An 11,787-nucleotide genomic window follows, 5' to 3' on the forward strand; every position below is an offset into this window, starting at 1 on the left:
CTGATGTGAAGAACTGACCCATTGGAAAAGACCCTGATGCTGAGAAAGATTGAAGGTGGGAGGAGAAGAAGCCGACAGAGGACGAGATGGTTGGATGGCATCACCGACTCAATGGACATGAGTTTGAGCAAGCTCTGGGAGATGGTGATAGACTGGGAAGCCTGGCATGCTGCAGTCCATGGGGTTGCAAAGAGTCAGACATGACTCAGCAACTGAACTAAGTGATGGGACCAGGAAGCTGAACAATGAAAGATACAGAGAGACATAGATAGAGAAGAAGGTAGAATGTAACAGGGGCTTTAAAGACATATGAAGGGAAGGTAACAGACAAAGGCCACGAGGCAGAGAAGTCCATGGAATACCATGAGTTATCAGTAAGCAGAAGCTGCAGCAGCAGCAGCAACCAGATGGCAGCACAGAGATGACTCCAGCATCCCTGCCCAGCCAGCAGGACTACTGAGGTTACCACTAGAACTCTTGTTTCTCCATAAACTCTTCAGTCCTCTGTGAGCTCCTTCTCTGCACTGGCCTTCCCATCCTTATTTCTCCTTAGTTCATTGCTATATCTCCATCACCTAAGAGTAAGCTGAACCTTCTATCTTTGCATCCTAAAAGAGCTAAACAAAAATGCACATCCATCTAAGGCCACTGTGTCTCCATTGCCAGGGCCAATAGTTTAGAAAGCTGCTAATGCAGAGGCTGTATTCTGAATCTCCAACCTCTGCCGGTATGCCCTCCATGCAAGCCCAAGGAACACGCAACCTTCCCTGGCTGCTGAGCGATGATCAAAACTTGAAACGCACTAGCAGCATGTAGGCTTTCTGGCACTTTCTCCTGAGCACTGTGGGATAATTACTATTGATTGGAAGATGTCATAAGACTTGAGAAAAGGCACCCTGGACAAACTGGGCACATGAGTTAGATGAGTTGCCTTGGACGTTCTGAGCTGTACAATGGGGGTAATATATCACCCAGGAGTTGTGAGAACAAATGGGCTACTCCATTTCTCATAGCAGAGTGCCTGTGCTTTACAAACTCCTCTATGATACACTGCGGTGATCAGAAGGCAGGTGCAGCCCCTCTGAGACGCACGGCCAGGCTGCCTTCAGCCGGCAAGACTGACAAGAGCAGGCCCACCTTGCCAGCCAGGCTTGCAAACTGGCTTCACGTCCACCTGCACCAGGGTGTCCTGCGCGGCGGGCTTCTGTCCACAGTCGTAGGCGGTTACTAGGATCTCATACTGGTGCTGCTTGTCATAGCTCAGCTTCTCCGTGTTTCTGACATTTCCTGAGGACACAGGGACAATAATTTCAGATCGAGTGAACCAAGTTGCAGTTCTTTAAAATCCCTTCTGGCCTCCTCCAACCTTCACCAGAATAAAATGTCCCCATTTCCTATCTCTTTATAAAAGCTAGGGCACGTACGGAGCGTGGCTTCCACACGTGGCCTGCTTGAGCCTTAGTGGCAGAGTCCTAGGAATTGCTGGCTGGAGCCACTCCAGCTGTGGGACAGAACTGGCAGGGAATTCTGTGCATCTGGAGTCCAACTGGTTGTATTAAGTATGGGGTTGTCAGAATACCACCCTAAACTGTGACTACGTCCCTGATATAGGGTGTCGTGTGCTCACGTTACATGAAATCTCTGGGGAAAAGATGGAATTCAGAAACTTCTCAACATGTATTTTTTTTTTTAACATCTGGGCTCTTTGCCAGGAACATGCGCTGCCTCTTCTCACATTATTTTGCTACCAAAGAGGAAGTAAAATCAATAAGAGAAAACGTGTGACCTCTCTTCTGAAAGCTACACAGAATAATAGATTCCTTGCCCTGGTGGCAAAGACATTTTTCTTCTCCAAGAGAGATCAGATATTGTTTCTGAGGCATTTGTGTGTTTTTATTCCTGTGGGTTTGATACAATGGTTCAGAAATATTTGAAAATTAATGAGCAAACTTTTATTTGACTATTTTTGCTGAAATACAATTTTGGTTTCAAAAATGAATCAAGGCCTGATGTGCATTTAATTCTTTTAACTTTTTGATTCCCAGAGATTAAAGTCTTCCTTTGAGAAGAATAATTTCATTCTGGCTTTTCTTTTCCAATGAAAATTAGAGCTGACAGCAAATTAGAACTCAAATGATATCATCATCCTTTGCTAGAAGCAAAGATGGAAATTAAAAAACAAATCAACAAACAAATACACAAACATGGAATCACTGACTCAGGTATACAATTTCTGTGCACGTTTGTTGAATTTTTTGAAAAAAATATGAAAGTATAGTTGATTTGCAATGTTGTGTTAATTTCTGCTGTACAGCAAAGCGACTCAGTTATCCATACATATTCTTTTTCAGGTTCTTTTCCATTATGGTTTATCATAGGATATTGAATATAGTTCCCAGTGCTATACATTAGGACCATGTTGTTTATCCATCCTATATGGACTAGTTTGCATCTGCTCATCCCAAACTCCCAGTCCTTCCCTCTCCCACACTGCTTTCCCTCAGCAACTACTAGTCTGTTCTCTATGACTGTGTGACTTAGGTATAAATTTGTTTCAGTCTCAGCTTGGGGCCCCGCGCATGTGTGAAAGGACTCAGTGTGGGTTTAGTAATGTTCTCTTTGGCTTCTGTTAACAAACTAGTTCATGGTTATAGCCATCACAAGGGAGTACTTCTGCCAGGTGGAAGCACTGTAATAGGACCACGAGAATATGCTTCAGTAACATCAAATTGAATTTTGAACAAAAAGTTTTAGCTTTCTTTTTCTTTAAAGTTAAATGGCTCTCAAAAGATACACCTCGTAGAAGAGGAAGGCTCAGGGTTTACAGGCCGTGTGACATTCAGCAGACCAACACTATTGATTGTGGGAGAAAAATAAACACATGAGCCTGCAATCTTTGGCTCAATTTACCACAGCTCCACTTGAGTAAGAAGTCTTAATGAAACTGTCTGAGAAACTAATTTGCTTTCTCCACCACCACCAGTTTCACACAAGGGAGAATGGGTTTCAGAGGATAGGATTTGAAGCATTAGGTAAAATGAGAGTATAATATTGTTGCCGATGGTTGTGGGGGAAGGGTTGTATTCGGCTAAGTCACACTTTAAAAAAATTTTTTGAAAGATCACGAAAAACCATTCTTTTGCTTTTGTGACAATTGTTATTATTCTCCCAACTTGTTAATGATTTCTCCTAGTGGTATCTTCTCAGGAGACCTGAGTCCACAGTTACCCCAGGTGAGTACTGATCTCTGTGCGTGTTTCTCTGTTCCAAATGAACCTGGGAAGCTAACTCTCAAAGAACTATCAGTATCTACCACGTGTCATAGTGAAAGTATTTTTTGAAAACTCAGCTGGGGCGGCGGATGCAATGAGACAAGTGCACTGACCTACACTCTCCTTCTGCCGGAATTTAAATTGGAGCAGCCGTTTTAGAAAGCTACACAGGTTGGTCACTTGGCAACTACTCATACCTTTTGGCCAAGCAATTCCACATCTAAAAACTGACTCCAGGAAAATGATACAAATTGCAAACCAACAAACATGTTCATCTAAGCATTATTTATTATTAAAACATTGAAAAAGAGTAAAGAAACTGGATGCCCAATGGTCAGGAGACAAGCTAAGCCTGAATCTCTGCTTAGATGGACTGCTGTTCACAGTAAAGTATTAATTATGAACTGTTTTATGGATGGAAAAAATCCATACAATCGAATGAAAAGTGAAAAAGGGAAAGTGTGGCCTTACTTTTGTTTCAAAACTTCGTGGAAAAATTGCTGGCAAAATGTCAGTAGTAGTTCTCTTTGTTGGGATTACAAAAGTGACTTCTTCATACTTTTCTATGCTGCCCAGTTTCCCACCAGGGGAGTGCAGATCCTCTTCTATTCAGGTGGAAGAGAAGCATGTTCACATACTTGGAGATAAGCAGACTCAGGTTCACACCTCACTCTTAGGTGGCCAAGGGCCCTGACTCTCCAGGGCAGCCTGCAGAGGGCTCAGCGGAGGCTGTGTGCAACCAACCACCGCTTGGAAGGTACGGAAGCCTGCTAAGTGGAGGCGGGTGTCCTGGTGAGCCCTGCAGCTCCCTGTGAGGTCATCCCCACCCCTGGCTGAGTGCTTGCTCTGTGCTGACAGTCTGAGGAATGCCTTGTGAGATCCGCCCTTTAACACAGGCACAGTATGCATTTATTTGCTTACTTCGGCTGCGCTGGGTCTTCACTGTGGTGCTCGGGCTTTCTCTACTTGTGGCTGATGTGGGCTTCTCAAGTTGTGCTGTGCAGGATTAGCTATCCCACAATATGTGGGATCTTAGTTCCCTGACCAGGGATTGAACCCATGTCTCCGGCACTAGAAGGCTGATTCTTAATAACTAGATCACCAGGGAAGTCCCTCGGGCACAGTATTTAATTCCCATTTTACAATGAGGATCTGACATCAAGTTTAAGTAATTTATCAAGGATCTACTTCTTCCCCTCTCTCTCACAGCGGTGGGCAGAGGATTAAGATGAAACTTTGAATTTTTGAACTTAAATACCATTGTCATACATTCCTGTCAAATATCACTGAAGACAGTGATAATATCACTGGTGAAAAACCTTTGGGATCAACTCTCAGGGGACCTGGCTCCAGTCCCCACTCTGCCAGCTCTTTACTCTTTAGGAATGTTTCTCCATCAGTTCAATGAAAGTGAGGATCTAGGACCTACCAATCTGAGAGAGACTAGTCAAGTGCTAGAAGTTTAGGGGGGCCAGAAGCCATCTGAAATGGATCCAAAATATCCCAAGAGTTGGCAATGCCACCAAATTAGTTACCTACTCATAATCTCAGCTTGAAAATCCACGGGGAGTGAGTAACCTTCATGTCCTGGTCAGGTGTCTGATAATCACGGTGTCGTGAATGGAACACTCTCTATGCCAGGTACACTGTTAACATCATCCACGGGCACTGCCTCTCCTCGAGGCCTCCCTGCTACTGCCATGACATTTTAGGGGAGGAATTCAAGGGAAGGGAGGCCGAGGACCCCTGGTTGGAAGGGTTTGATTCTTGCGTTCAGACAGGTCAAACCACTTCCACGTAATGTCATCTATCCTCCCTGATGCCCTGCTCTGCTCTTTCCCCCACAAGCAGAGAGTCTGGCAGGTGGGAGGACCTAGGAGCCATCTCCCTAAAGTCCTGGGGCCAGAATGAGTAGACCCCAACTCAGCAGTACTTTTTCTAATGTGCATGCGAGGAACTTCTTCAAGGAGCTGGGAAGGTCGCTGGGAGAAGTGATGGATAAGGCCCAACAGGAAAGCTCATTAGAATGGGAGCTGCTTCTGTGTCTGCCCTGAGGTCCTGCCTTCATTACTGGAGAACTGCTTTTGTAAACCTTGCCATCAAGGGCCCACAATCCCTGGGAGCGCCCGCTCTCCTCTACATCTCAGGCTGTAAACCGACGTTGGAGGCAGAGGCCTGGCGAAGGACCATTACTCACTTTTAATGAGACAGTCAGGGAAATAAATTGGCATATGTTAGTGAAATGGCTCATCAAGGTGAGTAATTATCTTCATGGCTGGGGCAGTTTACCCTCTGATAAAGGAATTAGCATCTCCTCTCTCCTGGGGCTGTGGCTCCCCAGAACTAAGGCAGGAGGCCAAGGGCAGCTTGACCACTCGTTCTGGATGCCCTCCCCTCATCCAGTCCAGCTCTACGGCAAGGACTTGTCACTCCCCCAGCTCCAGAGCTCTCAGAGTCATAGACTGCACAGCTGATCATAGGAGACCAGAAAAATACAAAGCGTTATTCCATATTCATACAGTGGGGTGTGCGTGCCTGTGTGTGTGTGGTGGGAACAGGTCAGCCATGTCACAGGGCCTTGTAGGAAAAGCTATCCAGAGCAGTTCTGGCAGGCTCTACAAATGAAATCACCTGCTTCTTAATCCTGAGCCAAACTTTAATCACAGTACAATATTTTCTCCTTTACTTTATCATGCACTGATTTTGTGTCCCACAGAATTAATCTCTAGTGAGTGATGCCCAGGTGTGTGACTGACACTGGCCATGTGTTTCAGCATCTTATAAGGAAACATCTCTTCTATCATGTTATCTGCTTTATGAATATTGGTTTCATCTTTCGAGACAGATGATAAACTCCTGGAGGCCAAGGATGAAGGGATCTGTAACAGTTCCCAGGATGCAGAGCACTCTGTTACAGGGTATGTTTCTCCCTGGTCTCAACATCAGGAACCCTGGGAAGCACCGAAGGTTTGCAAGCAGGTGACTGATGCTGTTTCCCTCTAGGCACTGGCTACCAGGAAGCTCAGGGCTAAGTCACTGCCTACCCCTGGGTCTGGTTCAGGGCACGCTTTGTGCACCACCCTCATCCCTGATGCTGCCTTTCTAGTTTTTTTTTTTTTTTTTAATTTTGCTAGATGGTAAGCTCCATGTGGGCAGGTCCACTTGCTTTGACTTCCCCTCTCTCTCTACTCCCAGTTTCCAGACTGTGCCTGGCACTTAATAAACATTGACAGAGTGGATGAACCTTAGGTCATACAAAGTTTACATCTTTGAGCAGTTAAATCCTGTTTGAAATAAAATGAGGATAATATACATATAACCACACACTCATGCTAATAATGAAACAATGTACTTGGCAAATAATTATCATTTGATTAATATCAAGTTATTGAGAGTTGAAGTGGGCCAAGCTGCCTGGGCCTCTGCCTATGGTGTTTATCCTGGAATGAGTTTTTAAAATAATGCTGGTGGGGAAATATCCAAATGGCTTTCTAAGTTTAGTTTGAGATTGGGGTGTAGTGGGAGGGGTCTTTCACTCCTCATTCCCACTAGGGTGGAAATTCTAAAAAAACATTGGCAAGAATGGATAAAGATGATGTGGCACACATATACGATGGAATATTACTCAACCACAAAAGTGGTGGAACGGTGCTGTTTGCAGAGACATGGAGGGACCTAGAGACTGATACAGAGTGAAGTGAAGTCAGAAAGAGAAAAACAAATACTGCATATTAATTCATATATGTGGAACCTAGAAAAATGGCACAGATGAACTGTTTGCAAAGCAGAAATACAGGCACAAATGCAGAGAACAAATGTATGGATACCAAGAGGGGAAGGGAGGGTGGGATGAACTGGGAGATTGGGATTGACATAGACACACTACTATGTATAAAACAGATAACTAATGAGAGACTACTGTATAGCACAGGGAACTCTACTCAATGCTCTGACCTAAATGGGAAGGAAATCCAAAAAGGAGGGGATACATATACATGCGCAGGGGATTCACTTTGCTGTACAGCAGAAACAAACACATCGTAAAGCAACTATAATAAAAATTAAAAAACAAAACAAACCCCCCCCCCCCAAAATGGCAAGAGCTTCAAAGATTGCTATAGATCAGAAAATCTGCAGCTTAGAAGGTGTTTCCAAAATCTCCACCTGTTCTTTTAGTGTCTCTTTGGGAACAGACTGTTTTGGTGCAGAAGTGATGTTATAGCTTGTTATCTAGGAAACTAAGATGTGGCTGCATTGATGGTATGGCTCACGCTTGAATGAGAACAGGAAAATTCTACCAGAAAACCAACCTGTCTTCAGCATCCAGATATATGGCATTGTAAGTTCTATAGACTATTCACTAAAGAGATTTACAAAGTGTCTTGGGGTGTTTTGGAGAAGGGAATGGGAACCCACTCCAGTATTCTTGCCTGGAGAATCCCATGGATAGAGGAGCCTGGTAGGCTATAGTCCACTGGGTCGTAAAGAGTCGACCACAACTGAGCTTTAGACCTGGCTGGACTGCTAATTATGTGAAGTCATCCCTTCTAGCGCAGGGAGTATACCCAAGTTCTGGGTACAGAGCCTAGATCAGGGGTGGCAGGGAGGCATCACCTGGCCAAGTACATTCAGAGCCTAAACTTGGCCTTCAGAGGGGTGGGGGGTGGAGCTGTTCCCTGCTCCCATCCACTGGGGTCCTCTAAGGACACTCACCATTCCTGTCGATGGCAAAAGGCACATCAGTCGTGACAATTTCATAGTTGCAAATCTGGCTATACTGGGGGGAGCAGTCTTCATCGATGGCCTCCACTTGCAGGATGCTGTCATAGATCTTGCCCTCCGTCACAATAGCCTTGTAGGCTGGCTCTTTGAAGGTGGGAGCAAACTCATTGACGTCCTTCACCTGGATATGGACCACAGCCCTAGGACAACACACAGGAAGGAAGAGATGCCAGTAATGAAAGAATTGCACCAGACTCTTGCACTTCCCATGGGCACTGATTCAGGTCCCAGGGCCAAGAGAGTGGAGAAATCATAAGACAATTGGGGTGGCTGTTGTCTGACGGCTCTGTTCCCTCTTCCACTGAGATGCCTTTGCCTGTCCTGCCCCAATCCTTTGAGATGAATTCATCCCAGAGAGATAGCCCCCACCCAGCTTCTTTGACCTTCCTTGTCACCCAGCTTTAGGCAACACATTTCGTCTAGAATTCAGTGGTCTCCAAGCTTTTTGGCACCAGGGACCAATTTCGTGGAAGATAGTTTTTCCATGGACCACGGATGGGGAAGGGATGGTTTCAGGATGATTCAATCACATTACATTTATTGTGCACTTTATTTCTATTATTATTCTGTTAGCTCCACCTCAGATCACCAGGCATTAGATCCTGGAGGTTAGGAATCCCTGCATCTCTCTAACTCATTTGTCCATTCACACTCCACTCAGCAAGAATTGAGCCACTCTTTAGCTCAGTTCAGTTCAGTCAGTCACTCAGTCGTGTCCGACTCTTTGTGACCCCATGGACTGTAGCACGCCTGGCTTCCCTGTCCATCACCAACCCCTGTACCTTGCTCAAATTCATGGCCATCAAGTCGGTGATGCTATCCAACCATCTCATCCCCTATTGTCCCCTTCTCCTCCTGCCTTCAATCTTTCCCAGCACCAGGGTCTTTTCCAATGAGTCAGTTCTTCACATCTGGTGGCCAAAGTATTGAGCCACTCTTGTGAAAAAGTGAAGTTGCTCAGTCGTGTCCAACTCTTTGTGACACCATGGACAGTAGCCCACCAGGCTCCTCCATCCATGGAATTTTCTAAGCAGGAGTACTGGAGTGGGTTGGCATTTCCTTCTCCAGGGGATCTTCCCAACCCAGGGATCAAACCTGGGTCTCCCACATTGCGGGCAGATGCTTTAATCTCTGAGCCACCAGGGAATCCAATTTGAGAGAGTTATAACCCCAAATGAGGCTTCCTTGGTGGCTCAGATGGTAAAGAATCTGCCTGCAATGCAAGAGGCCAGGGTTCGATTCCTGGGTCAGGAAGATATCCTGGAGAATGAAATAGCAACCCACTCCAGTATTCTTGCCTGGAGAATTTCAGTTCAGTTGTCCATGGGGTTGCAGAGTTGGACACAACTGAGCGACTACCACTTTCACACTCTCTAACCCCAAAATGAAAGGTGTTGTGATGGACAGAAGCATATGGCCCGCCAGAAATCCAGGGAAAAGTCCCAGCCAGTTCTGCAGGGATAGGTTGGATCATGGAAAGCTTCCTAGAGGAAGCGACAACTAATTTCAGTTTTGATAGTAAAATCAGAGTGTCTGCATGTGAAGCAGAGGGATAGAGTATTCCAGGGGTAGAAAGTGACCCATGCTGATGCCTGCAGGGGTCTATGGACCTAGCCAGTGGTCTGGCAGACTGGAGCTTCAAGGAGTGACGTGCATGCGTATCGAAACAGACAGGCAGGCAGGAGAGCGAGGCAGGGAGCTCCATCAGGTCTCTCACTTGTGAGACTTCTTCCAGGCTGTCTCCCGGGGCCCTGTGCCACAGTCATAGGCCTGGATGATGAACGTGTACTCCTTCTGCAGCTCACAGTCGATGGGGCTCTTGGCACGGAGCCGGCCTTCTCCAGACGTCTTGTTGAGCACCACGGCCTCAAAGGGCAACTCCTGGCCATGTATCTTGAATGCACAGATTTCTCCTGCAGGAAGACAGAAGGACAGAGCAAGCATCTTAAGAACAGCCAGATTGCACACAGAACTTCGACTGGACCAGACTTACACACCCAAAAGCCCTAGGCCATTTCCCTCCACACAGATAATTGTCAAGCCGGAAGCAGCCTTTAGGGAGCCAGCTGAACTTGTTCCTTTCTGGGATGGTAACAACCAAATATCCCCCATCCAGTGTAGCTGGCAGAAAAAGCATGGGGGTGGGGAGGGTGGTCATCACGCAGGGGAGCTGGCTGCTCATCCCAGCTTGCCAGTTTTCCTGGCAGGTTTCTCGCCTGCCCTCTGCCCAGTATGAGATTAAGGAATTTGACCACAGTCAAAAGACAAATGACTGCAGAGGAAAGGAGAAAAAGGCCAAAGCTTTCACTGTCTTTTGTTCTGTGACAACATCCTCGATTCTTGAAAGTGTGCTCCGTGAAGCAGTGACCTGGGCATCCCTGGGGAGCTTGTTAGGATTACAGACTCCTAGGACCTGGACCCTGGACCTCCTGAGTCAGGAACTGTATCTTTTTAATTTTTTTTAGTATGTCCATTATATCTTTTTTTTTTTTTGAAGTATAGTTGATTTATAATATTGTGTTAATTTCTGCTGTACAGCCAAGTGACTTAGTTATACATACATATATATGTATATACATTCTTTTTTATGTTCTTTTGCATTACAGTTTATCACAGGATATTGAATATAGTTCCCTGTGCTACAGTAGGACCTTGTTTTTTATCTCTCCTATAAACGATAGTTTGCATCTGCTAACTTAATTAGGGTCCCCAGGTGACCTTTTGCTCAGTAAATGTGAGCAGCACTGCTCTGCTCTGTCCTTCACTCCTGGTTTAAGCACCCCACGATGCTGCAGCCCCCTTCCTGTCTCTCACCCACTACTTCTCTGTGGGGACCGGGACAGACACCACTCCGAGTTTGCCATATTCTCTCCAAACAGTGGAGCTGAGTCTATGTGAGTTTCAGAATCCCCGTGGAGCCTGAGAAACCACCTTCTTAAAGAACTGACCATGTTGTAAAATGAATGCATTTCTCTCCCCCAGCTGGGTTCATGTGTATTATACCTTTTTCTCTGCATTAAAATGATAAAGCAATGAAAATATCTTCTTTACCTCAATTGGTGAATATTGATTTCTTGAACCCTGACTGTGAGCCCTGTAGTAAGTGTTCTGGAAAGTATTAAAGGTTTGAGACACATTCTCTCCCTGGGTTGAGGGAGCTTACAGACTTGTTGGGGAGACAATGTGTAGATGTCCAGAAGGACCATTCATAGTGTAAAGAGCTGGGTGAGCATCATGTGACATGGGCATCAAGGGGTCCAGGCTTCTGGTGAATAAAATATAGGCTTGAGCCCAAGGGCCTGAGTCATGTTGCAGGTTTGCTACTTACTAGCTGATTTAGTCAAATTATGTTGACTCGCTGGGTTTAAACTGTGTCATCAGTAAAAGCATCCAGGAGATGATGTTGCAGGGAGAGCATCTAACTGGCATGCCCCAACCCTGGTCTGACATTGTCCCAGCTGCACTGCTGGGACCAGGGTGAGGTGCCTACTGTATATACTTTAATGGGGTCCTCACATTCAGAGTGACCAGGCACCTGCCCAGCTGCTCCAAAGAACAGACACCACGAGAAGAAGGGATAACATGACTACATGTCTGCTCTGCCCAGGCATCCAGCTTTGTACCTCCACCCAGGTGATCTGGTTTAATCATCCCAGCAAACCTGCAAGGCAGACATTTTATACCAATTTGTACAAATTAACAACAAAAAGGATCAGAGAAGTTATTGCTTGCA

The 11,787-nt window shown here is 45.7% G+C and overlaps 1 protein-coding gene across 1 annotated transcript in view; it reads right to left on the minus strand.

The window, feature by feature from the left end:
• Positions 1-9,998, minus strand: part of CLSTN2 (calsyntenin 2) — a 175,319-nt gene extending 165,321 nt beyond the window's left edge. The window contains exons 1-3 of the mRNA XM_043474112.1: positions 9,772-9,998; positions 7,986-8,194; positions 1,138-1,287 (exon numbers count right to left, since the gene is read on the minus strand). Of these exons, the coding sequence (XP_043330047.1) occupies positions 1,138-1,287; positions 7,986-8,194; positions 9,772-9,998 (586 nt within the window). The remainder of the gene's footprint in view (positions 1-1,137; positions 1,288-7,985; positions 8,195-9,771) is intronic.
• Positions 9,999-11,787: the final 1,789 nt, after the last annotated feature.

Source organism: Cervus canadensis, chromosome 7 (genome assembly GCF_019320065.1).
Source record: "Cervus canadensis isolate Bull #8, Minnesota chromosome 7, ASM1932006v1, whole genome shotgun sequence".
NCBI lineage: Eukaryota > Metazoa > Chordata > Mammalia > Artiodactyla > Cervidae > Cervus > Cervus canadensis.